The 27,256-nt window shown below is 41.6% G+C and overlaps 2 protein-coding genes across 8 annotated transcripts in view; one reads left to right on the top strand and one right to left on the bottom strand.

Moving 5' to 3' along the window:
* The window catches only part of EFCAB14 (EF-hand calcium binding domain 14), a 38,767-nt gene extending 15,540 nt beyond the window's left edge, over positions 1-23,227 (top strand). Inside the window, exons 4-11 of one of the 3 annotated variants that reach the window (XM_058717506.1) lie at positions 2,679-2,777; positions 6,989-7,099; positions 9,100-9,204; positions 10,172-10,363; positions 12,050-12,136; positions 14,937-15,048; positions 16,045-16,170; positions 19,105-19,462. In XM_058717506.1, coding sequence (XP_058573489.1) covers positions 2,679-2,777; positions 6,989-7,099; positions 9,100-9,204; positions 10,172-10,363; positions 12,050-12,136; positions 14,937-15,048; positions 16,045-16,170; positions 19,105-19,142 — 870 coding nt within the window. In that variant the 3' untranslated portion in view covers positions 19,143-19,462. Of the gene's footprint in view, positions 1-2,678; positions 2,778-6,988; positions 7,100-9,099; positions 9,205-10,171; positions 10,364-12,049; positions 12,137-14,936; positions 15,049-16,044; positions 16,171-19,104; positions 19,463-19,739 lie in introns of those variants that run through there. The other 2 variants (XM_058717505.1, XM_058717507.1) reach the window with 2 other exon arrangements.
* A 1,935-nt stretch (positions 23,228-25,162) lies between these two features.
* Positions 25,163-26,652, bottom strand: TEX38 (testis expressed 38). 5 transcript variants are annotated; one of them, XM_058717513.1, is made up of 2 exons: positions 26,634-26,652; positions 25,163-25,910 (listed from the first exon to the last, which is right to left on the bottom strand). In XM_058717513.1, the coding sequence occupies exons 1-2, from the start codon at positions 26,635-26,637 to the stop codon at positions 25,303-25,305; spliced, it is 612 nt and encodes a 203-aa protein (XP_058573496.1). In that variant the 5' UTR covers positions 26,638-26,652; the 3' UTR covers positions 25,163-25,302. The 5 variants fall into 5 exon arrangements, with proteins under 5 accessions (XP_058573496.1, XP_058573494.1, XP_058573498.1 ...); XM_058717511.1 differs by lacking the exon at positions 26,634-26,652 and adding an exon at positions 26,543-26,625; XM_058717515.1 differs by lacking the exon at positions 26,634-26,652 and adding an exon at positions 26,543-26,621 and having other exon boundaries at positions 25,163-25,831.
* Positions 26,653-27,256: the final 604 nt, after the last annotated feature.

Genomic DNA, 27,256 nt, shown 5'->3' on the forward strand with positions numbered 1-27,256 from the left:
TTAAAACATTCAGATGTCCCTATGAGATGATTGTTGTTAAACAGTTTTTATTGTTTTAGGCATTTTACTGGGGAGAAAAATGAGTCGACTACTTATTTAGGCTTATCTCCTCCTTCCTGGCCTCTACCCTCTACTCTGCTTGGACTAGTCTTCTCAGCGTCCATCCTAGACACAGAGTGTTCTTTCTCAGCCATACATACATTGCTTTCAGTAAATACTTAACCAATCCTTGTCTATGTGCCAGGCATGTTATGGAAAATGTGAAAATACACATGGTCCTTGATGTCATGGAGCTTACAGTCTAGTGGGAGAGAGAATCCTTAATCAAGTAATCACACAAATAAATAAATTATTGTCACTTTGAGAAATGCCATGAAGAAAAGGTATTCCTGGACCCGTTCATGCTGTTGCTCCCTATTTCCTAATGCCACACTCACCTATTTAACCTAGGAAGAATAGCTGCTTTATTTTTATATATAAAATCCTTCTCCATCAGAGTCTAATTTGAGCCCTCCTTCAGTGAAGCCTGTCCCTTTCAGGCTACACAAATATTCTTTTCACTGAACTTTATTCAGTATCCCATCTAGTACTTAATTATTTCTTTAATGTTACCTACCTACCTCTACCCCTCCACCTCCCTCCTTCCCTTCCTCCCTCAGTTTCTCCCTTCCTCCCTCAGTCTCTCCCTTCCTCCCTCAGTCTCTCCCTGTTTCTCCTTCCTCCTCCCCCTTTCTCACTCACATTACAGTTCCTTCCACTGAGCCTTCTTTCTGTTCTTTAGATATGCCAAGCTCTTCCCTGCACAGGGGCATTTGTCCTAGCAATTCCCTCCGCCCTGCAATGTACTTCATTCAATCTTTGACTAATTCCTTATTATTAAGATCTCAGTTCAATTTTCATCCCTCATCGAAGCCTCAGCTAATCTAATCTATTTGCTACCATCTAATCTAAAGTAGCAACCCGGTCACTCATCAAGTCAACTTATTTTAAATTTTCTTCTAATGCACCTCACTAGTGACACTAACTAGTGTTGTTTGTTTTTTTTTTCTTTAAAAAAAAATTTTTTTTTTAATGTTCATTTATTTTTGAGAGATATTGAAAGAGCACATGTGGGGAAGGGGCAGAGAGAGGGAGACAGAATCCAAAGCAGGCTCCAGGCCCATGCTGTTGGCACAGAGCCCAATGCAGGGCTCCAACTCAACCGTGAGACCATGACCTGAACCAAAGTTGGACGCTTAACCAACTTAGCCACCCAGCCACCGCACTAGTGTTTTTCTTATATAAAATTGTCTGTCTGCTTGCACTAAAATGTAAATACCACAAGATCACTCACCACTGGTATGGAATAGGTCTCACTTGTTGCAGTAATGAATGAGTGAAAATGGACCCGAAGTCCCTGAACATACCCCTCCTAAAAGGAAACAGCTAAAGAGAACTCAGTTCCTAAGTTCCTGGGCTCCTTACTAGGCTTCTTGTTCAGAACACACTGTCAGTTGCTCCAGGAATCTGTTGAAATTCTTCCTAGTACTTAATCTGGTGCTTTTCTTCTTTGTTTTTCTTTCACCTTCTACTAGGCTGTAAGCTCCTCGAGAGCAAGCCTCATGGTCTTGTTTGCCACTGTCTCCATAGTGTCTGCAGCAGTGCTTAGCACAGAGATGCCCGGCATTTATTGAAGGAAAAAATGAAGGATCAGGTTTACTTTGTCCGCTAGCTCTCTGGTGCCTACCACAGAGTTAGGCACATAACAGGTGCCCAGAAACTTTAGCGGTTACTCTGTGAGCCCATTCTGAATATAATTGCTATTGGTAGATCTGTGTTCTGATCCTAGAATTGGGGACAGGAAAGCAGTTTGGAACTAAGAATCTTTCAAGAATGTTTTGAGCCACACTGTAAAGGTGTTTAGAATGTGATTTCTACAGCCTGAAATTATGTATTATACAGATTTCCCCAGTCCTCATTCAAGAGAGAAATCCAGCTATTTAGAATTCTACCCCTAAATAGCAGACGGGAAGACACATTTTATTTTTATTCTGTTCCAATTTTAATACATGTACTGAATCAGTCAGTGAGTCAGTGGGTATTTATTGAGCCCCTTCAGGTACAGAGTACTACTTTGATTGAGCTATTGAGTTTGAAATGTTAATCACATTGTTAAACCAAAACTGAATCCCCAAGTAGTTTAAAGTGTTGTACAAGTTCCCGTAGACTGTATTTTGTGATGATGGGCTTTTACTTTATAATGTATGTTCCCACTTGGTCAGCAACCAAAGTTCAGTAAATACCCAACGTGTTATTTTTTTTACCAAAATGAAATCTTTCAGGGGTCCTTGATCATTAGCCTCCTCCTTGTCCAATCAATTGTTGAGGGATTATGTTGTAATTACTGCATCTTTTCGTTTAAGATTTTGGATCTTGTAGCTGCCAGGACTAGGGTAAGCAATAATACTTACCCTTCCCTCTTTGGCACTAGTGTTTAAATTTAGCAGAGAAAAAATAGATATTACTACTGCCTTCCAGATCTCGGTTCTTTCCAAAGTGCTGTAGTTCCCTTTCTTCTTGTGAGCTGACAGGGCATGATGTCTGGAGTGCCTTCATACCATCAGCAGCCATAGAGTCTGTGAAGGAAGCATTCATTCTCCAGATTCCGTTGTCATTTTTTATTACTCTCTTCCTTTCAGATTTCTCTGTTGACTTCTGCAGTAAACCACCTCAAAGCCAATGTTAAGTCTGCTGCGGACTTAATTAGCTTGCCTGCCACTGTAGAGGGACTTCAGAAGGTAAGTGCTGCATTTGGGCACTGAGATTAACCTGTTGCTGTAATTTTAGCTTCTTACAAGTTTTCTTTGAAAGCATGGCATTTGAAATCCTCTGGTCCAGGAGGGCAGTAATAGAGTATATCACTGTGTTCTGAACAGTTCAGAACATCTCTGTTTTAGTTTGGTTAGTTGGGCCTTTAATTTGCAACAGGTGAGTTTAGTTGTGGTTTATACGGATTCACACCTTTTTATTTGCCTCCCTGAATCCCAGGATTTCTCTTCGGGGACTCGTAGGTTAACAAACGTGGGTTTGCTTCTCATCACTTGCCTTTTCAATTCATCATCCACAATGTCTTCATGAAAGCAGACCACTTGTACAGGAGAGTTGCTCTAAATTGCTATTTTTTTTCTTGGTTAAGAGGTTGTTTAAAAACAATACTAATTTGAGGGAAATGCAAGAATTAAAAGTTTAGGATATGATAGGTATTGGCAAGGATGTGGAGCAAAGAAAACTTTCAAAGACTCCTGCTGGGAGTATAAATTGGTAAAAAGCATTTTGGAAAACATTATATATTATTTTATAAAGGTAAAGGTGCACATACTCTAAGCAACTCACTCCTAGGTATATATCCTAAACTCTAGGGCCTAGGCAAAAAATAATTTGGAATTTTTGTTTACTTGATCCCTAGGATTCAGGCCCAGAGCGGGTGGCAGTGACAAACCAGGTGAATAATATAAAGTGATCTGTAGAGCTGAATAGGGAGAGTGGCCAGGGGTAGGAAGGAGAAAAAGGTGCCTAATTGAGACACAAGCAACATCAGCCCCTGCAGCAGGAAACGAAAGGGATTCTGGAGCAAGGGAGCCTTAAAAAAATGGGTGCCAAATCTAGGATCTTTGACTTTTAAAAATTAGTGTGTGATAAGTTTTATTATATGCCAGGCTCTATAAACATGTAAATCATTTCCACAAAGGAGTGAAACACTACTATGTCACATGCAGAAACAGAACTTTGTATTTTATAGCCATACCATCCATGTGTGCTCAGTCTCCGTAGTTTCCTGTTTATCCAAGATGGTCATCTGCTTACAATTTAAAGTGGGGGAGGGAGAAGGCAAGGAGACAACCATAATAAAGTAAGTTCTTTTTGTCATCATTCCCAAGGGTCCAATGGAAAAAAGGTAGGCTTCTGTAATCTTTAGCACAGAAACAACTCTGGCAGTCTTGCATTAGAAAACGCCATTGAGGGGTGCCTGGGTGGCTCAGGCAGTTAAGCGTCTGGCTTCAGCTCAAGTCATTGTCTTGAAGTTCATGAGTTCGAGGCCTCCATTAGGCTCTCTGCTGTCAGTGCAGAGTCCTCTTCGGATTCTGTCTCCTCCTCTCTCTTCCCCTCCCCCACTCGTTCGTGCTCTCTGTCTCTCAAAAATAAATATTAAAAAAAATTGGTTTATTGCACTTATTAATTCAATAAACATTTGGGGAGCTTCCTCCAGTTTGTGCCAGGCATTTTGCAAGTGGTAAGAATACTAGTTTCAGGGTTTTGCTCTGGAATTCACATGGCTCTGTCAGCTGCTTCCTTAAAAAAAAATCTTAAACAAGAGCTTACTGTCTTGCATCCTAATGGGCTCGTACATCCAACAAGAGAGGATTCTCTAACTGTAGATGTCTTTGAACACCCATCACTTCTGTTAACAACAGTTTGCATAGATAACATCCCAACTTAGAGACTTGTACCCAGTGAGTTTTCTCTTTGCAAATCTGTGTGTTTATAATGTCAGATAACTACTTTTAATACAAGTGGCTCAGTTTTGAAGTGGTAGGTCATCTCAGATACCTGACTTCAGTGTATCTCGTGATTTTTTTAAATGTTGAAAATGTCGTCTCTTGGTCTTTTGGATTCTTGGCTGTCAGTGTAATAAAAACAACCTTGGTTAGAAATACTAACATATTTAGTATAAAACCAATAAAACTGTCAGTATATCTTAATAAAAGGCGAACATCCACCAAACAGTAGCACTCTTTTGGATGTTCCCTTAGGACAGGTCTTTTTAAAGTGATGGTTTCAGAATCATGTTTCCCAAGTCCCCAGTCCACTTGGGCTCCTTAAGCCTAATGAAGACAAAGTAAGCCACTACTCACGGCTCATTCCACTCAGCAGATGCTGATGGGATTCTAAAGCAAAGGAGGAACAAACACTGCCAAATGGAATTTTTCCTTCATCTTTGCAACACTGGGTTTCCCAAAGCCAATAATGCTTCCACCCATTTTCATTTAAAAGCCCTCATTTGCTCCTGACACAGTGGCAATCTGCAGTGTTAGCTGTGGCCTTCTGCCTGTCTGCTCTACCACAGGGCTTAGTAAGGGCCATTGGTAAGAGAACCTTATCTGTGGGTTCCAGATTTATGAACTAGAATTTTTTTTTTAAGACAAAGACTTAGTTTTCCTCTAGGAAAAGTCCTTTAAATAGAGAAAATTATTTGTTTTACATATATAATTGTGTATATATACAGGTGATCTTTGAACAACATAGGTTTGAGCTGTGCAGCCCACTTGTACATCAATTTTTTTTTCAGTAAATACAGTACAGTCCTGTAAATGAATTTTTTTTAATGATTTTCTTTTTTTTTCTTTTTTGTTATTTATTTTGAGAGAGCAAGCACGTGCACACGGGAGAGGGACAGAGAGAGACGGAGAGAGAATCCCAAGCAGGCACCACTGTGTCAGCATAGAGCCCAATGCAGGGCTCGAACCCACAGACTGTGAGATCATGACCTGAGCTGAGACCAAGAGTCGGGCACTTAACTGACTGAGCCATCCACCCGCCTGTCTCTTTTGATTTTCTTAACAACAGTATCTTTATTGTAAAAATATAGTGTATAATACATATAATATACAAAATATGTGTTAAGTGCTTATGCTATTGGTAGGCTTCTGGTCAACAACAGGCTATTTGTAATTAAGTTTTTGGGAGTTAGAAGTTATATGTAGATTTTCAACTGCATAAGGGGTCCGCACCCTAACCCCTGCATTATTGAAGAGTCAACTGTATATAAACATAAACGTGTAGATTCCTGTTAATTGTCTCTGCATACGCTACATGAAATTCAATTTGAAGAGACTTGAAATAATTAAAAGCACTGGTCAGTGCTTACCCTAAAATTACAGGGATAGACCACTGCACTCCCAAAAGAATGGTGAAAATTGAAAAGACTGAAGGTAGCAGTATTGATGAGAATATGAGGGAACTGGAATTCTCCTACACTGCCAGTAGGAATATAAAATGGTATAATCATTCTAGAACAGATCTTGGCAGCTTTTAAAATTAAGTAAAGTATATATCTACCATATGATTAGCCATTCACCTCCTAGGTATGATGGTGATGAGAAAGCATATGATGAAGGGAAATGAAAACATATGCCCACATAAAGACTTGTACATGAATTCTGAAGGCAGCTTTATTTGTACTAGTCAGATAGAGAAAACAACCCATAAATGTCCATCAACAGATGAGTAGTTAAATTGTGTTGTATCCGTATGATGGAATGCTTCTCAGCAACAAGCCTAAGTGGCTATGGCATGGGTTAATCTTAAACTAATGAAGCTGAGTGAAAGAAGCCATACCAATAAAACAAAAAATGAAACCAAAAAAAAAAAAAAAAAAAAAAAACCCACATGCTCACTCACTGGTCCTCTTTATACAAAATTCTAGAAAGTGCAAACTGATATATAGTGGATCAGTGGTTGCTGGAGGGCAGGAGAAGAATAATTACAAAGGGGCTTGAGGAAACTTGGGAGTGATGAATGTTTATTATATCGATTGTGCTAATGGTTTCCCAGGTGTGTATATATATGTCAAAACTTATCAAGTTACACATTTTGAATATGTGAAGTTTATTGTATATCAGTCATATCTTTAAAAAAACTATTAGGGGCGCCTGGGTGGCGCAGTCGGTTAAGCGTCCGACTTCAGCCAGGTCACGATCTCGCGGTCCGTGAGTTCGAGCCCCGCGTCGGGCTCTGGGCTGATGGCTCGGAGCCTGGAGCCTGTTTCCGATTCTGTGTCTCCCTCTCTCTCTGCCCCTCCCCCGTTCATGCTCTGTCTCTCTCTGTCCCAAAAATAAAAATTAAAAAATGTTGAAAAAAAAAAAAAATTTAAAAAAAAAAAAAAAAAAAAAAAACTATTAAAGTTTTTAAAAAGGAAAACACACTGACCTTACAACATGTTTCTGTTCAGAGCGTAGCTACCATTGGCAATACGTTAAACAGTGTCCATCTCGCTGTGGAGGCAGTACAGAAAACCATGGATGAACACAAGAAAACCATGGACTTACTGCAGAGTGATATGGTAAGGAAATCTACAAATGCTGCAGGAAGTCAGCATTCTGCTCACCCTCTCCTGTGTAATTGGAGTGATGCCAGTTATCCATTTGTCTAAACAGACCCTACTAAGCACCTTGTTAAAAGATGTAATCTGTAAATTAAGCAGTTAAGCTGGATAAAATTAAAAGCTGAGTCTTCTACGAGCATAGTGGAAAAAATAGTAAGATACAGTTCATGGGTGGAATGGGTAGGAAAGAAAATGGGGAAGAAGGAAAGAGAAGTGTCACAAGTATTGATTGCTACATAACAGATCACCCTAAACTTTGTGGCTTAAAACAACATGTTATTATTTCTCACTATTTTGTGGGTCAGGAATTTGGGCAGAATGCAGCCATACGTGTGACTTCGGCCTGCACCACATGAAACAGAAGAATACCCCCATCCCACTGAGCCCAGTCAACCCACAGAACCATGGGAAATAATAAATTGTTGTTTTAAGCCACAGAGCTTGGGGATGATATGTTATGCAGCAGCAGATAACTGAGACAGAAGCAAACCCCTGCAGTGCTCAAGAATTGTTTCCAGATGTCTCTTAGTGTTGTGCGGGGTATAAGCTATCTGCAATCATTCAGAGGCCTTAATTCATCACCTAGTGGGTACTCTGCTCCATGAAAGATTTATGAAGGGTGAAAAAGATGGCACAACCTTCGCTGTCTTGCTGGGGAGATGAGTTATATGTACATGAGATTAGGACTATTCAAGAAACACAAAGATTCCCTAGATTCTCCACTAATTTCTAGGTCTATCGCACATGCTCTTCTCAAGCTTTGGAGTTTTGAGTTTAAACCAGGAAGTTTGTATCAAGGAGATCTGGGCTATATTAGAGCTCTAGAAAGGGGGGTTTTTCATTTCTTCAAAACAAGAACTCTTCACTGTTATTTAATGGGGCTGACCCAGAGGAAAAAGCATTGACCTGGTGTTCAGACACTCTGGATTCTAGTTCCAACTCTGCTGCTGAGTGGGAGATTCATAATAATAAAGATCCCTAATTTAGCAGTTATTTTATTACTATTATTTTAATATCTGGAACATTTTCTCAAAGTAATTAAATATGTTCCAAAATAACTTTTTTCCTAACTCAAAAATTCATGCTTTAGAGAACCATGGAGTTTTTTTCTCCCACCTCTCTTACTTTTTCTTTATTGTGCCTTTTATTTCTTATAAAAGAGTTGATAAATATCTGGGATTTCAGGGAAAACAATTTATTTCCCCCAGTTGCATTCTATTATAATTAAATCTGCCTCTTTTAAACTTCCATAGTTGCCTGTGATAATCCTTCCATTGGCACATTATATACTGAATTAAGTCATAGATACAGACTCTGAAAGATTAAGGCATGCAAAGTTTTTCCACTAGAGGGGAAAAGGGTATATAAACGTGTTACACTTCACCCTCTTCAGAGAGAGACCTGAGCAGTGGGAAGGGGATGGGAAAGGAAGGGTAACCTTCAGACATAAATCTTGGCATGTGCTGTTAAAATTGAAAAACTGTGGTGCGTGATTGGTTGTTGTATTCAATGCCCAAGGCCAGTGGTTACACAACTGGCTTCTCTTTGAATGTACAAACCTCTCTAGTCCTGGGGAAATGATGACACTAGCCAAGTTCGGACTGAGTTCTCAGGCTCCTGGGACGTTACAGTGATTCTACAGTTTCTCTGAGAGTACGGGTAATAGAGGCAAGGAGGACTGGTGTCTTGGGAGTTCATTCCATTCAGAGATGGAGAAACACTGGGAGGGTCTCAGTTCCCTGAGGTGTCTGGGTGCTGCTGATCCAGTCCACCCTTCAGGCTGGCATCCCCAAAAGTACCTGGTGTCCTCAGGGCCTAGCACAAGACTGGTCACACTATAGGCTCCTGGGAACTAATTGTTGATTAATCATGGATACCTCCTTTGGGAAGCTAGAAGGTTTTGGGACCATCCTAGATGGTAATTACTTGCCTATACGAACCTCTATTCCTGTAAACAGAATCAGCACTTCTTGAAAGAGACCAGTGGAAGGAACCAGAGCAGTCCATCACCTTCAGTTACATCAGAAGTTGACAATAAAACCCACAGTGAGAATTTGAAACAGGTACTTTTTTGTCTCTGGCTTAACTCCCTGTGCCCACAGTGAACTCTGAGGGCCGCTTGAGTAGTTGGGCTCCATGTTGTGGCGCCTCATCCCATGCATATATTTGCCTGCCTGAGAGCTGAGCAGAAAGCAATGTGTGTCGCTGTCTTAGGAGTCTAAGATGTCATCCTGACTCTTCTTTGGCACTCTGCTTTTTTTCCCTGCATGTCCATCAGTAGAGTAAATTCCTTTTCACATCTTAAAAGGCATAGAAGAGCCAGATTATCCTGAAACTGTTTATGAAAAATAGTGATCTGAGCAAGTTAACATTTCTAAACTGTTGGAAAGCATTTTAGATGCTTTCTGAGACTAAAGACAAGAAGAGGAAAAAGGTTATTGAGTTCAGAATCACATGAAAGAGAATAAAGGAAATCTTCACTAAGAATTCCTGTCCTGAGTTTAATGCCCTCTAAAACCTATAGTCATCATTCCTTTTTAAGTAGCAATCAGTACTAGAGGATGTCAATAAAAATAATTGAATCTTGTACTAAATAATGCACTACTTGTTATGGTTTTGCTACATGAGCCAATTCAGTAATTGGTATTGTTCCTAAGGTAGTTTTGTTCTGACAAATTAGGTTAATGGGCGTTTCAGTTAATAACCCAGCAAGCTTTCCCGCCAGCAGGTGAGGTAAACATTGGGCAATCAATTCCCCAGCTCTCAGCTTTCTGGGACCAGAGAGTGAATCATGTAGTTAGTCCCCTTTCCTCCTCCTGTCTAGCTGAGGTCAAACAACTCCAGAGGGAGTAAACTCAGAGCAATTGAGAGTGGAAGGACAAAGCCAAGACAGACAATCGATGGTCTAAACCAGGAAAAGGAGTTTACTTCGGTCACGTGACATGGTAATGGTTGTTTAGTGCTGCTGGCCTGCTTGTCTAGTGTATGTCTTTTAGTTGGATTCCACAGTTTGATTTATTTCCACTCCAGGATATCCTGTACCTTCACAACTCTTTAGAGGAGATAAACAGTGCCCTAGTGGGGTACCACAGACAGAACGATCTTAAACTCAAGAGAATGAATGAGACAGTCAGGAACCTTACCCAGAGAGTCAACTGGATAGAAACAGATCTGGTTGCTATGAGCAAGGTAGAAAAGCAAGCGAACCTGTCCCTCAGCATGGTAAGCCATTTCGGGTCTTTTGTGATATGTTCTGTGTTGCCGTGTGTTTTGTCTGCACGTGGATGACACTCCACAGACCTTTCAGATGCAGTCTCCTGGCATATTTGAGAGGCTACCCCTGTGTGCTGTGCTTCATCCTGCCTCCTTTAATCTCCACACTAGCTCTGTGATGTGAATGGCACAGGCATAGTTAGCCCTGATCTGGAAAGAGAGATGTAGAGGGGGTTCATTTGCTTGCCACGGCTTCACCACAAGCTGATGGCAGAAATGACAAGCCGCCTATTGTGTTACCAGTGACCCATCTGGTAGAGAAGCTCTGGCACATGTTTCCAAGGGAGATCTCCTTGCTCTTTTTTAAGTTGTTAGGGGTGGGAACAATGACAGTGACAATAAGTGAAGAATCTTTTGCCATTTCTTCAAGCCTGAACTTGGCTTTTCAGATTTATCCTGCTTTGTCTGCATGTTAGGGGGATCCTTTGCCATTTAATGTGAGAAAGCCATTTAAAACAGACCAGGTCAGACCAGCTCCTCAACTTGAGAGATCATTGAGTCCATCCTCCCATTTTACATGAGGAAACAGTGACCTGAGTCATTGGTGCTGGCAGACCATGTGGTTTACTGGTTTTCATGGTATTGTTAATAAAATGTGTTTTTTTCTATATTGTCCTGGGATCCACGTGGATTGCTTTTTAATAGCTGCAGTCCCCACCCTTAAAGATTTCATACAACAAAGACACAGGCATATGTAAAGAAATGGAAACCTAAAACAGGGAATTGTAGCATAAATTCAAGTAAGCAGCAAAGCTAGAAGCAAGCCCACAAGTAAAGTTGAACTCCAGCACCCGGCAGGCAGGGTTTGAACTGACTCTGCCTCAGTGGAGCCTTGGTGGCTTGCCTGGCATGGCTTGGAACGTGGAGTCAGAAGACCTGTCCCCACTCCTGCTTTACAAGGGCATGGATTTACTACAAAGCCGTGAGGATTAAAGGAGCCTTGTTTTATTTTACTTATTTATTTTTTAATGTTTTTATTTTTGAGAGGGAGAGGCAGAGAGAGAGAGAGAGAGAGAGAGAGAGAGAGAGAGAGAGAGAGAGAATCCCAACCAGGCTGTATGTGTCAGTGCATAGCCTGACACGGGGCTCAACTCATGAACCGTGAGATCATGACTTGAGCCGAAATCAAGAGTCGGACATTTAAAACTGACTTAGCCACCCAGGCGCCCTAAAGGAGCCTTATTTTAAAAAGCCCCTTTGAACTCAACTAAACTAAGTAGGGGCTAGGAATTTGGGGTGGTTTGATGAGTGTTGGGCCTTGAAGGTTTTCAAGGCTAATTGTGAGAATTTGCTGCCCCAGACTCCCCGTACAGTCCCTCCCCCTCCACTTTATTTTTCTCCAGAAGAAGAAATCGTTAATAGCACCGTCTGTCCTGCTGTTTTCTTCCAACAGCGTCATGCCTAGCCTGGCTCTGGGTATATAAGTCCCCTCACCTTCTGTACTTTAGAAGTATGAAAGTTTGTGAAGCGACGGTTTCAGCTTTGTGTCTCAGCTGCCTTTCTCCCCCTCTCCTTCTCCTATTGGCATTTCTGTTGAAAGTGTCCTGAGAACCTTTCAGTTTGACTACTTTGTTTCAAAAGTGCTAGATGTTTAAGTTTTAATGTTTGCTTTTAATCTTGTTTTTATCCTTTAAGATGGATGATAGAGCCGCCACTCTAAAAAGAGAGTCCTTGCATCAAATGACCAACAGAACGGATACATTAAAAACCCAGAGCATAAAGGTAAATTACAGGGGGCTTCTTTTGAAGTAAGAATAATGCATCAGCATCTTTGTGCTTTTGAGGGGTGTCTGGCTGGTTCAGTCGGTACAATGTGCAATTCTTGATCTCAGGGTGGTGAGTTCGAGCCCTGTGTTGGGGGTAGAGATTACTTAAAAAGAAAAAACACAACAGCATCTTTGTGCATTTGAGCAACTGTTTCTTTCTCGAAAGGAGCACATTGGTCTCGTTTGCTGAGACTTCAAGACAGAGTAATTAATAAATTAGTATATGAGTGAATAGGTGAATACTTTATCAGGCACCTACCCTGTGCCAAGCCCTTTTTGAGGAGCTGGGGTGACCGCAGTGAGCAGGATAGACATGTGACCCTTATTCTGATGGAACTCAAAGTCCATCAGTCAGAAAATCATTACTACATAATTGAACAGATAATTACTGTGAGTATGATACCTGCTACAAAGGAAAATTACAGGGTATGATGAGGGTGTTAACAGAGGTCAGGAAAGCTTCCCTAAGGAAATTACTTTTAAGCTATGACAGTAGGTTATCTGTACTAACAACAGAGAACAGAGGCATAGATCATCTAAAACTGTTGTCTAACCTAAACATTATTTTTAGATTGCAGTCTCAGTACTTACATAGTCCATTTAAACTTCAACCAGTTCCTTTCACCTTGTACCTTCCTGTTTTGTTTTGTTTTTTTTTTTTAAGTTCTTCCCTGACATACTGTCAAGATAAGACAATCTGTGATATGCTTTGATATCCCAGGAAATAAAGTTTATTTGTTAAAATTCTCTGTGATTAGAGTATTGTTTAATACTATAAGATCTGGGCTATAAAGTAAAAGCCAGGAAGATTGTGGCTAAGTGGCTAAAGTACCACCTCAGATGTATATTGTGTGTGAGAAGCTCAAGGATATGAGGTTCAGAGGAAATGAACTTGGAAATGAACCATAGGACAGGCAGTTTTCAATGTAATACTTTGTATCTATATTTGTTCTTCCTTAACTATTGCCCAGATATATTAAGATTTTAATACTTTGTGATCTCGGCTTCTGTTGCATTTTCTAACTACTTCTATAAAAAATAAATAAATAAAAATACCTCACCTGGGGAATGACGAGAAAAATTGAAGATCCAGATACAAATGTTGAACACGAAAAGTAACAGGTGGTTACTGATGGAAACTAGTGATTTTAGCAGTGGTTCATATTTTAATAGTAAACATCAGAATCAAATAAACATCAGAATCGTGCACATTTTTTGTCTAAATTTCCTGGTTTTGCTTTCAGACCCTTTATGTTTTTAACTGTCATCCCAGTGTATTGGTCCCTCTGTCCTACTTAATTTACACATCCTAACCAGATACAATTTCTCTTTAATTTCTTCATAAATTCCTCAAGTATTTAGTACCTAGTTTTAGTCATCTGTGTCCATATATTAGCCCCTTAATAAGCCCGAGTGATCTTCTATATGATAACTATTAGAGTAGAAATGAAGGTCAGAGAAATAATTGAATTTAAAAAAAAGACAAAACACGTAATGAGTTGGTGTTCTGACTGAACACGTGATCAGGACCTTTCACACTAGCCTAAGCAGTTAGAAAAGCCTAATAAGCCTTTGGCGCCTGGGTGGCTCAGTCAGTTGAGCATCTGACTCTTGATTTTCGCTCAGATCACGATCCCAAGGTCATGGGATCAAGCCCTGTGTCCGTCTCCGTGCTGTGCATGAAGCCTGTTTAAGATTCTCTCGCACTCTCTCTTTTCCTCTCCCTGTCCTCTTCTCCCCTCTCCCCCGCTGTGCTTTTTCTCTCTCTTTTAAATTAAAAAAAAAAAAAAAAAAAATTTAAAAAGCCTAAGCCTCATAGAAACCAGATTTCTCTCTTTTTATAATTAAATATATTTTTTGTATGCCACTCTGGATCATCCTGGAAATGAGGGAAGGGTATAGGGAAAAACTTTTTAAATTTTTTTTTTAACATTTATTTATTTTTGAGACAGAGAGACAGAGCATGAACGGGGGAGGGTCAGAGAGAGAGGGAGACACAGAATCTGAAACAGGCTCCAGGCTCTGAGCTGTCAGCACAGAGCCCGACGCCGGGCTCGAACTCATGGACCGTGAGATCATGACCTGAGCCGAAGTTGGGCGCTTAACCGACTGAGCCACCCAGGTGCCCCTGGAAAATCTTTTTTAAAAGATGTAAGTAAGTCAAACTTGGAATTAGAAATTTTACAGCTCTCCTACAGCTCCTCCTGCTCCTACAGCTCCTGCCACCACTTGAACCCTCAGGGGTGGGGGAGAGGGGGACAAAGAAAAGCCAGGGTTTGTTGCGTTTTTTCTTTTTCTTTTTTTTAAGGTGATAAGAGCATAAAACTCTACCTAAAGTTATCTAGTCACAAGGTAAAGTAAGATATTGAGGAAAATTATTTAGTGTGAAATAGCTCCTAGAAAATAATATCTACTCATTTAGGAAATGGGTGTTACATGGGCACCTGAGCAAGGGTACATTTCCTTTACTGCTGACACACGCCTGCCTTCCGCCATCAGCCAGACATTCACAGTGGATCTCACATTGCCTGTCGCGTAATGTCCCCTAATGGTCTAGTCTCAAATCCAGCTAGGCCCTCATCAACTCTGAGTACCAAAGGTATCTCTAGTATTTGTTGATTCATTCCTTCATTACCTTTAATAGGGAACCTACTGGAAGTCAAGCACTTCTTGCTAAATAGGCTCTGGGAACATAACGAAGAATCAGATAAGGTCTTCTCTCCACCCTAAGCCTCTGTGGTCTTTATTTTGGACAGAAAGAAGATAGTTCAGATTCTCAAGTATCCAAGCTCAGAGAGAGACTGCAGCTGATCAGTGCTCTCACAAACAAGCCTGAGAGCAACAGGCCACCAGACACCACCGACAAAGGTGAGATACTCAGGGCTGGCTTCTGCATGTCTCACGTAGGCTTGGGCAGCTCGCCTCCCACACAGGGAGTGGGGACAGGTGTTCCAGCAGGACTGATCAGACCGAGGGAATGATGCCTGAGTGCACCGAGATGAAGATGATACACTTTGGTTTCATTTAGGAAAAACCATTTTGTACATGATTTGTATTCCAGTCTATTAAGGAAAGAATGGGTAATGTTTAGCTTGAAATAGACTTCTCCATGCTGTCTGCATCCAATTATGGGCAAAAATGTAACTGTCATAGTATATATTAAACCAGCCCTATATGTTGTTTACGGAAGTCTTTTCATTACTCTAAGTGCATAAAATTTACTTAAAAATAAATATTAGTCCTTCTGAAAAACCATTAGCAAATAATGATGGGATCATTGAGTTGGAAAGGCCCTTGGCTTTAGGGAGGGACATACCTAATCAATATTAGCAGATGCCTCAAGGACATAACTAAAGCACTGGACTGGATTGGCTTTGGCCCCTACCCCCCACAAATATTTTTCATTTGGGGGAAAACATTACATCTTCTCTTACTCTCTTTTGGGTAGGGGAACAGTCTACAATGGGAGGCCTTGTCCTAACATCATGCTACATAATTGTGTGACAGCCCTCTTTCAGCACCAGCTGATCTGGTGGCACATACCCCACATCAGACTTATGGTATGGTTCCTAGGATATCAGACATCCAATGCTATTCTCACTTGCAGCTTAAACTCTTAGCATCTAAACCTATGTAAAGCTAACTTGTACTAGAAGAGCTTCCCATGGGACCACAGCTTAAACCTTAATGTTATAGGATACTGTATGATCTTCACTTACCCACACAACGTATCCATGCCTTTAACTTCACACAGTCACTGTGCTACTTAGTACGTATGTAATTACCCTAAAAGGTGACCTTTAGTACTGGTTTATTTTGGTGTCAGGTTTGATAATACTATAAAACAATATATGTTTGTTACAGAGCAAGTACAGAGTTTCACATCAGAGCCATCAGCATTGCCAAAATCTCCACCGTCTTATGGAGATCACATTGAGAAAACTGCCCAGCTAAGACCTATTGCCCTACCAGGAATTTCTAGCATCAAAGGTAAATGCTTAGGGGCGCCTGGGTGGCCCAGTCGGTTGAGCGTCCGACTTCAGCTCAAGTCATGATCTCACAGCTCATGAGTTCAAGCCCCGCGTAGGGCTCTGTGCTGACAGCTTGGAGCCTGGAGCCTGCTTCCGATTCTGTCTCCCTCTCTCTCTGCCCCTAACCCACTCGCATTCTGTCTCTGTCTCTCTCCAAAATAAACATTAAAAAAAAAATTTTTTTTAAAGGTAAATGTTTATACCATGGAATAATAGGGGAAATGTTCAAAGCTATAAATTTTTAATTTTTTTAACTTATAAGAAAAAATTATAATTCTTTTATACATAATTATATATAATTATATAATTATAATTAACATTGAGTACTTTCTGTGAGCCAGATACTTGGTATGATATGCATTATATTATATATTATTATTATATAATATATATATTATATTATATAATACTCTGAACAATCCTGGGAACATAAATATTCATGTATTCTACCCATTTTATTGATAGGGAAACTGCCTAAGTCCACACAGCAAGTTTCAGGCTAAGGCAAAATTCACACCAAGACAGCCTGACACCCAAGTTTGCACTCTCAACCAATGCACTGTAGAGTCTACATTCATTCAGTGAGTGCCTAATTAGACCCAGTGCTAAGCAGTAAAAATACAGTGTAAGACATGATCTCACTTTCCTCAAGGATGTGACAGTCTAGTGGAGAAGGCAAACAAGCAACCATAATACCCTGAGATAGCAAATACTGTTTGCTAAGGCCCTCTAAAAAATGAGGGGTCCTCTGGCTGAAAACCAGCAAGATAAACAGTAGGAAGGTTATGATTCACAGAAAAACCATGTTTGCCTTGCTTCCAGCAGTGTGTGCTATCCTTCGTGGTGATGTTTAGAGTCTCCTGATTTTGCATTCGCTAACTGCTTGGAAAATCACCCATTCCTGTCCACCTACATTTGTCTGGCTCTCCACCTTAACTTAGATACCATTCCACCAGAAAACATTTTCTTACCTCCCAGGACTGGATTAGGTTCTTCCTGTATATGCTCTTTTATAATATCTTATGTTTGCCCCTGTGTAACACATGTCACTGTGTTGTAATTTCCTGGGGAGATAGAAAATTGGCTTTACTCCCAGCCCCTAGCATAATGCCTGGTACACGTGAATATTTGTTATGTGAATGAGTTATCTACAGCCTACAATTAATGTGTAAAGCATAGAAGACTTAAATTTCTATTGCCATATAAATGCATTACTTTCTCATCTTATCTCCAGGTTTTTTTCTTTCTGTTTTCTGGGGAGACAGAAGAATGCTAAATTGTGTTTACTGGCAACACAAGTGCCTTCTCCCACTTTGCATTTATTACATCAAGAATTGATGAGAATGCATGGAGGAAAGACTGATAGAGCAGATTGAGAAATAGCCATCTTAACATTTATACTTCAATCCTTAACATTGGCCTTAGATACTTTGGATGACTACACTTTTGAAATGACCCAAAGCAGCAATAGGATTTTTATTTGAATACTGCTACCAAGTGCATAGCACATTTTATAAACTCACGCCCTGTATAGAGACACACACAAAACACATTTTCCAGCTAGCCACTTGGTGGCAGCCATTGAGAACAAGTGTCCCACCTGCTTTTCTGGCTTTCAGAGCTTTTGAGACTCTTGAGCTGCTTTGCTGGGGCTGTCTCAGGAGTGAAAGCAGGGCTTTCTTCAGAAGCTTGTCTGCAAAACTCCTTGATGGACTGCACCTTGCACTGCTTCCCCCGCTTCAGGGCGTTTCCGTTCTTCCTGAGTACCAAACAGCAAGAGGCCTATAGAATCTACAGGTGGAGCTGGCTAATGAAGAGAGGAAAGAGATTTAGGAAGACTTTTAAGGAAACCTAAGCCTCATGACTGTCTCTTGATATTAGAGACTAAATCTAAGTCATTCTGTGGGGACACAATCAAGTCCTTTTAAAATATTATGTGAATAACCGGCCCTCCTACGTGTTCATTATGGGGCCCTTGAGAAAATACCAGAAGAGACCATTGATGGAAACTCTCCAATCCTATTGGCTCAAATAATATCTTAGAACTAAAAAAGAAGCTACAGATCAACTGGTGATAGTGCTGTCTCTTAGCTGGGAGAGAGAGAGAGCACATGTGCCTGATGCTTTATACTATATGTATCACTTTGAAGAGATCTGTAGCCCTCTGGTTCTTTTTTTTTTTTAATTGACATATAAGTCATAGTATCATAGTATTCACCCTTTTAAAATGTATAATCCATGGGGTGCCTAGGTGGCTCAGTCGGTTGGGCGTCCGACTTCGGCTCAGGTCACGATCTCGCGGTCCGTGAGTTCGAGCCCCACATCGGGCTCTGGGCTGATGGCTCAGAGCCTGGAGCCTGTTTCTGATTCTGTGTCTCCCTCTCTCTCTGCCCCTCCCGCATTCATGCTGTGTCTCTCTCTGTCTCAAAAATAAATAAACGTTAATAAAAAAAATTTTTTTTTTTTTTCAATTTTTTTTTTTTTAACGTTTATTTATTTTGCCCCTGGCAACCACTAATCTTTCAACCAAAATCTTTGGATTTGCCTGTGCTGGTGTTTCATATAAATGGAATCATAGGATCCATGGCCTTGTATATGCTTCTTTCACTTAGCCTGTTTTCAGGGTTCATCATATTGTAGCATGTAGCAGTATTTCATTCCTTTATATGGCTGAATAATATTCCATTATATGGATAATACTACATTTTATCCATTCATCAGCTAATGGACATTTGGATTGTTTCTGCCTTCTGGCTATTAGGAATAATGCAGCTGTGAATATTCACGTACAAGTTTTTGTATGGGCATATGTTTTCATTTCTTTTGAGTATATACCTGGGAATGGAATTGTTGGATCATATGGTAATTCCGTTTAACTAACAATATGCTATAGTCTGTTTTACAGGCTCAGCTCCTATCATTAGCTCTTGAGGCTTCTGCAGTCCTTTTTACCCGTCCAACATAAGAATAAAATCTGGAAAATCTAAAAGGAAGGCCTTGGGGAGAAAGCCCAGCCCACTCATTTCTCCTGTGATTATCTGTCACTGCTTCTATTTTGGAAGGATAGTGGCATTCAGTAATTCTTCTCATTCATAAAGGATCAAGAATCATCTTTCTGATTTAGTGAGATACTGAACTTTATCTTTTGGAAACAGAGTCTGCAAAGTAGCTTTTCTTTTAGTGCTTTGCATTCAGTTGAGGCTGCTTTTTAAACTGTTAAGTAAATTTGGGGCACTTGGGTAGCTCAGTCAGTTAAGTGTCTGACTCTTGATTTCGGCTCAGGTCATGTTCTCACGGTTCATGAGTCCAAGTCCCTCATCAGGCTCTGTGCTGACAGTGAAGGGCCTGTTTGGGATCCTCTCTCTCCCCCCTCGCTTTCTGACCCTCTCCTACACACACACACCTGCGCGCGCACACGCTTTCTCTCAAAAATAAGTAAACTTTAAAATAAACTAATTAAAATAAAACTGTTAAGTAAATTTTAGCTATATGTGTAGACATACACATTCTGTAATTCCTTTTTAACAGATCTTCAGGATTTATTCCAGAAGACTGGCCAGGACATGGATGGAAAGCTGACCTACCAGGAAATCTGGAACTCCTTAGGTTCTGCCGTGCCAGGACTAGAGACTTTGAAAGAGTTTGATTCTGATGGTGATGGAAGATATTCATTCCTGGAGCTAAGGGTAGCTTTAGGTGTCTAGTCTCATCAGGCATATTTTAGAAATGCTATATACCCAGGACTACCTAATATCTACTCACCTAACAAGAACAACTGTTTTACTTACCAATCAATCCTCCAGTCCTCCAAACTACTGTAGCAGACACATTGTCACCTTTTAACTTGTTTGAAAAAGCTATAAAATTATTTTTTTTTAAAAAAAAGGCCATTTTACTTATGTGATATTCAGAAATCTCTGATTTCCTAAAACCAATAAGATCTTAATTTAAAAATTGCCAGAAAAAAGTCAAGCTCTCTTTTTTCCCTCTTTCCTTTTTTTTTTTTTTTTTTTTTTTTTTTAAGGGAAGGAGACCTTATCTTTTAAAACTGGAAAATGTGTATATAGAGAGAATAAGCCACCTTTTATATTTCACATAAATTTGCCTTAAATCAGCTGCACTTTATACAGACTCAGAAAATGTCTTTCCTTTAAAAGGTAGACCTTTTCTGTTTGTAAATATTTAAAATGAAAGAAAGAATTGTGCATATTTTGTGGGAAGTAGGAAGAATGGTTTGAAACAGGATGTGAACAAATGACTTGTTATTAAAAATCGCTTATCTGGTAACTGCGGAAAGTATGTCCATGTCTCCTTTAGGTGCTGCCACGGGGTTTGGCCTGGAAGCTGGAGGAATAGATTTGGGGAGGTGAGGTGACACGGTAGCACAGTGCTGCCCCCAGGCTCAGGAAAATAAGATTCTGGCTCTTTGTTCCTGTCCCCTCAGCTAATCCCAACCTCTGAACCAGAGAAGTCTCGTTGGGGGTTTTTTCTCACTTTTAATCCTATTTCAGTGTTGATGAGCATAAAAAGTTATCCCGTGGGGAGCTACGTTTTCCCCACTGAGTGAGCTAGATTATCTTCACCCACCCACCTAAGTCCATCCTCAAGCCAGAGCTGACCGCCACCTCTGATGCGGTCTCCGTTCTGAGGGGCAGGGCAGCACTTTCACTATCACAGCCTGGCTACCCAGGAGGAGCCTTAGAGGATAGCTTTGCCCCTCGTTTTGACCCAGGAAACTCCTTGAGGTTTTACCTGAAGGCTTTTACCAAGAAGAACCTCCTACGTTCCTCTGTGGCCTGAAACCAGAGAAGTTGTGAAATGCAGCACATGAAATCCTGTTAGGTTCCCTACCAGTTGTCAGCTCAGAAGTGGCTACAGGGGTTCTGTCCAGAGGATGCCAAACCACGTGGAGCTGGCCTGGACCAGGCGCTTCACTTGATGGCAGAAAGTTTCTTCAGATCTCATAACAAGCAAGTGCAATACTTCTCCCTTTAAATATTTCCGTAGGCCCCCAGAAAAGTAGGAAAGGTCCCCAGACCGGAAGGAATTACATCTGTGTGTGTGCTGTGCTGTTCGTAGAAGCAGGCTTTGGGCAACACAAAAGGAAAAACTTCACGAAACTTAACTGGTGCCGTAGGCCACGTCAGGGAGAAACTACAGGTTTCATGGCATAGACTTCTTTAGTAGAGCTCATTTCTATTTTAACTTTATCCAAGTTGCCCTGTTACCCGTGGATGCAGTGGCACACTCTTAAACATTTTAGGGCTGGGTTTTTTCTTTATATGATGTTCCAGTTTAGTGTTGGCTAACCTTGATATTTTTTTTTTTCTGAAAGTATTAAAGTTTAGTTAAAGCAAGATGAAGTCTTTTCCCATGAATGTGTCTGCTTACCTCATAATGGCTTGTGCTTCTTTCTGTCTTTTGAAAAAAACAAAAAACAAAAAAACTCCCTTACCCATCTGAGCTATTTCACTTTCTTGGAAAGGTTAAAATATAGTATAAAATTAGCCTGGCACTTTAGGTAGCTTGAAGATAACTCTTTTTCTTCTGGCTGCCTTCCATGCCCACCCCCTTTTTAAATACATATACCCTTACAGATTTTGTAACAACCAAATAAAATTCTAGCAATAAATTGAATTATACTGCTATATTTGTATATACTGTACCATAAATAGTATGTACCTGGAAGGTATTTTTTTGAGAACTGATTTATATGAAATATACTTGAGGGTAATGTAGCTTGTCCTTTTTAGTTTCAAATTCTTATTCATAGGCAGATACTTTGAGGACACCTTAACTCTTTGTTGCCTGTACTTTTCTTTTGTACCAGATAGCTATACCTGGAGAAGTCAGTTTTGTTTTTCAGTTGATCACCTGTCTGTCCCACCTGCAGCTTATCTGGCTAGCTAGCATTGCCCCAGGGCCAGCTGTATGTACCTCTTCCCTACCAAACTGACGGAGGTGTTTCTGCTTCACTCGCTGATGAATCCCTTTGCCATAACTGCTGCCCTGTCTCCCAGGCTGAAGCAGGGCATGTTGAACTCTTTTGTTCCAGGTTGAGCAGATTCATTGGCTTAAGAGTTTTATAAGCCACTCACTCAGTGTTAATTTGGGAGTTTTATTTGTAAGTGGTCTTAACTTCTCCAACCTGGGACTTCTGAGCTGTAGTCAAGCCTTTCCTGCCTCATCTCAGGGGAAGATTGGATTTTGGTTTTTGTTTCAAATACTTTTACCTTTTCACTCTGGCAGCGCCTACTGCTGCTGCTTTCCTAAGTTACCCAAAGCACTGCTTCTTGGCCCCTTTTTTTTCTTTTGCCTTACTATCTGGGATAATGTTTACTTAGAGAGCCTCCCTATAAATCAGAGGACCAAAAAGATATTCTAGGAAGAGAAGAATCAAAGGAATAGAGAACCTAGCTTAGGGGTGACTGTAGTGTCATTTTACGGGCAGAGAGGGACCTGGCATTTAGGAATGTGTCTGATACAGCAAAGCTGAAGAGGACACCCTTTACCTGCCACCAACAACTTTTCCTTCCATTGGTGTTTCCTCACTTTATGTTGCTTTGCTGGACGTAACCCTGTTGCCCCCTACTCCTGCGCCAGTCTTGCTCGTCACAGTTGAAGACTTTGACGGTGATGGGCTCATACTCATGATGGCCTGCTGTTGAGTTGTTTTTAGTGACAGCTTTTGTTTGCTACACACCTCATTGGCTTATGAACACCAGCTAGATGTGGTTCCTTCTTTCATATCCAAACCAGAACACATTTGGGTATTCCTGAGACTTATTACAGAGTGTGTGTTGTTTGTTATACGAACCTAACCTACCTTGTTGTTTTCTCATATTAAGAAATGTAAATCTACTTTGCTTTAGTGGAGCTATTTTGGTACTGTATAAGCAATTTTGGTTCTATTTAGGGAGTGAATTCAAGGTCTCTATGACTTAAGTTTTGCTTATTTCATATAGGTAATACAGCTATTTTAATTTATCTAAATAAAACATTTCCTTTTTCTCCCACTGTGTCTGTGACTAAAGGTCCCCCTCTCCTCCGACCTTCAATTACTAAGGAAAAAACCTTTGATCCTTATATAGACTCCCTCCTTCCAAAAACAAGAACTAACAGATGGTAAAGAGTCTGCTTTAAGAACTGCAGAATCTGCCCTAAAGTGAAGGCTGCTGCTTAGGCGTCTGCAGTGTTGAAGAGGGTGGGGCAAGGGAAGAGTGAGTCCCTTCCCCTCTCTGTATCAACCAAGCTCCACTTAGGTCTCCATTGATGTTTTGTGTTTGGGGTTTTTTTGGTTCTTGGGAGTTGCTTTTGTAAGATTCAGTGGAAGAGCATGTTTACAAGGAATGTTCCACTTTCTTCTAAAGGGGTAGGGGATGGTGGGAGAAATCCATTCCAAGAGAGTGGTCATATAGAGGCTGGGGCTTTTTCATACACTGAGAAAAATTAGCTCTGCATGTTTGCTAGGGTTCTGGGATTTCACACACAGAAGCAAACATACACAATCGGTGGCCTTTCCCTTCAGGAAGACTACAGAAAGCTTAGCTCATTTACAATTATGGTGAGATGATTTCTTCATGCCTAAAGTGAAGGGGAAATTTTATATCCTGGGGGAGAGCTGGGGTTTCTTATCTTTAAAGTGGGACCAGGGCACCTGGGTGGCTCAGTCAGTTAAGCGTCCAACTTCAGCTCAGGTGATGATCTCACGGTCTGTGAGTTCGAGCCCCATGTCAGGCTCTGTGATGACAGCTCAGAGACTGGAGCCTGCTACTGATTCTGTGTCTCCCTCTCTCTCTGCCCCTCCCCCACTCACACTATGTCTTTCTCTCTCAAAAAAAAAGACCAAACATTAAAAAAAATTAAAAAGTAAATAAAGTCAGACCTCATAGCCAGTATTCTCTTTGTCTCTTCTTTTAGGATTGTTTCCAAAATGTACAAAAATATCCCCATGTAGTGGATATTTACTTTTGGAGGGTCCATGGATGCGTTTGAGAAACATTTTAAAAAGAAGAAAAAAAGGAGGGGTGCCTGGGTGGCTCAGTCGGTTGAGCATCCAACTTCAGCTCAGGTCATGATCTCATGGTTCATGAGTTGGAGCCCTGCATTGCACTTGCTGCTGTTACCACAGAGCCCGCTTCGGATCATCTGTCCACCCCCCACTCCCCCCCACTTACACTCTCTCAAAAATAAACATTAAAAAAACTTTTTTTTTAAGATCAAAAAAAAAGTACATTTTGTGTGTAATTTTAGGGGGTTCAATGACCAGTCCTCCTAAGCCAATCCATGGACCAAGTTAATTACACCCTACAGACACACACACAATCATTTGCCAAGTGTTTTCTAACGAGACTTATCATTAGGGAAGGGACACTATGGGGGATGCTGAGAAGACCAAGAACTTTGATGCCAGGAAGATGGAAATTTGAGACCTGGCTCTGCAGCATAAAAACAATATGGCAGATGCCCTTGGAACCTGTCTCTTCCTTTGTAAGAGGAGGATTGTGATGTCCATTTGGCAGTTTTCTTGTATTAGACATAATGCAGAGACACCCATAACTCAGTGCATCATCAACATTAACAAAGAATGCAATTCAGCCAGCAATGCAGTGTGGCTCATGGATCTCATGATGACTTGTCTGTGATGTGACCATGACCACTGTGAATTGCCATAGCTCACGCACCCTCAGCAGCTATCACTCTTGTGGCAGCTGTGCTTAATGTCACACAGAACAGCAGTGCCTTTGGATACCTAGCCCAGGGCCTGGCATGCATTTTTGGTCTCAAATACTGAATAGAAGGATGTTGAGCTCCATTGTGTCTCCCCACAGCCAACCCTCCTGTTCCCATTTATGAAGGTCCCGTTGGTGACCTTCAGCTGGGTTTGCAAAGTGCCCCCAGCAGACAGGGGAAGGACACTGCCCTCCTAGAGACAAATAAGACACAAGGGAGCCTTGGACTTTTTTTAGTCTTTCATAATGTGACATCCAGATGAGTTCTGGTCTGTGTGTCAATACCACCTCCCCGAGGTTCGCTCCATTTTCCTGCTCTGCCCATAATATTTCCAGCTCCCACCCTCAGTGAGAGGTGGCTATAATTCTGAAGCAAAAGCCTTGGCACTGAAGCAGTGGTCTTCATGGACCATCGTGGGGAGGGAATGGAAGTGGACATTCCTTTCAGGACAGGTGTCCAAAGGGTAGGAGACCGAGTGGTTCAGCATTGGGGGCAGGTTGCACAGGGAAGGGGCAAAGGGCACCTCCTGAAAGATGGGCACCAGGAGTGGGGAGCTGGTCTGGGACTGCAGCACTGGGGAAGGTAAAGGCTGCCCGGGGACCAGCTGCAGTGCAGGTTGTGGGGGGGCAGGGGCCTCCACCTTGGGGCTGCTGTCTTGGGCAGCAGAGCTCCTGCTCCCAGGGACGTCCAGTTCCCACAGAGGATCTGAATTCTGGACCTCAGTCTCGGTCTTGGTGACAGCAGGGGGAGGGCCTGTGTTGACAGTTGTGTTCATGCCATAATGCCGACGCTTGTTAATCCAGTACAACAGGGGGCTGTAGGTGAACGTGGCGGCTCTCATCACCTTCACCCACTCCTGGGCACGCTCTTCTCGCCGCAAGTTCTTCCTCCAGTGCAGAAAGAGAATGCAGCCACCGGTTACCACAGAACACAGCCCCAGGAATCCAAAGTACAATGAGACCCATACTAAGGCAATAAGAAAGAAAAAGAGGCAAGCTGGCTGATAGCTCTAATTGGGGCCTGAGCTGTTTCTCATTCTTTTCCTTAAACCTTTCATCAATTATCCCATCCACTTAACCACTCTCCGTTCCTCCCTTCCCTCATTGACTTGTCTCATCATTCTCTTATTTAGTCAATGCTAGATTTCCAGGGAGGTTAAGAGGCCATCTTTAGTCCTTTACAGATAAGGAAAGTTAGGTCTCCAGGGGGCATGACCTGCCCAGGCTTGGTCAAGCCTCTGATTCACCATCCTGGCCCCATCCAATCCATCAGATTGAGAAGCCTTACCAAAGGCAAGGCCCATCAAGGAAGTAAAAGTTTATCAGCTGACAAGGACATAGGTATCCCATCCCATTCCACCATACCCTTACCCATTCAGCTGTGATAGCCCTAGGGTATTCATAGAACCCCCCCTCTGGTTCCGCAGAGAAACGTGATCTCTGCCCTCAATCCTTAGTTTTCTAGAGGAAACTATATCCTAACTGCTTAGCACTCCTCCAGGCAGGCAGCCACCACCCCATCCATGTAAAACGTTTACCCTGGGTGCCTGCTCTGAGCTAAGGCACAAAGCAAGGGGCAGGAACTGAAGGGGCATTTACCACCAGGGAGGCTCATGTCCTCCCGTTGGGAATCCATAATTTCGAGCCCTGGTACCCAGCTGATGGCTCTGGGGAGAGGGAGCTCACCTACCCATCTGCCTAGCCAATAGGAGTCCCTGTAATGCTCAGCCCCATTGTTCCCTAAAGGTGAGGTCACTGAGTTCTGAGCATTAAACATTCCAGGGGCAGGGCTTGTGAAGCCTTGGGTAAACGAAGGAAAGGACTCTATCCAATGGTGTCCTTATAGGCATAGTGTGTCTCTACTGCCAGGGACTGATCCACCCACTGAATTGTCTGTCCCCCACCCCTTACGGTGAAGAGAGGACCCCAGGAAAGGGACTCAGGTCTCTCAAGGGTCTATCCATGTTGCTGGGCTTTAAGAAACAGTTGATGGATACCTGTCGAAACCTGTTCAAGGGAACTAAGTGATCAACACCTCAGTCCTTGACTCTTACAATCTCTCTTTTGTTTAGTTACCTTCCTTCAACAAGTGTTAGCCAATCTTTCCTGAGCATCAGGCCCTGTAGTAGCTCCCCACAATCTGGCCCTACATGTTTTTCCAGCCTCACCTTCCTCCCTATCCTTTACATACCTTCCCCTCTGACCAGGCCAGACTCTTGAACAGACCCTGCCTATTCACATCTCTGGACTTTTGCTCATAATGCTCCTCCACCTAGGAGTGCCCTCCCCACTTCCCCCCGACTGAACACCTAC

This window comes from Neofelis nebulosa, chromosome 2 (assembly GCF_028018385.1).
Source record: "Neofelis nebulosa isolate mNeoNeb1 chromosome 2, mNeoNeb1.pri, whole genome shotgun sequence".
Lineage (NCBI taxonomy): Eukaryota > Metazoa > Chordata > Mammalia > Carnivora > Felidae > Neofelis > Neofelis nebulosa.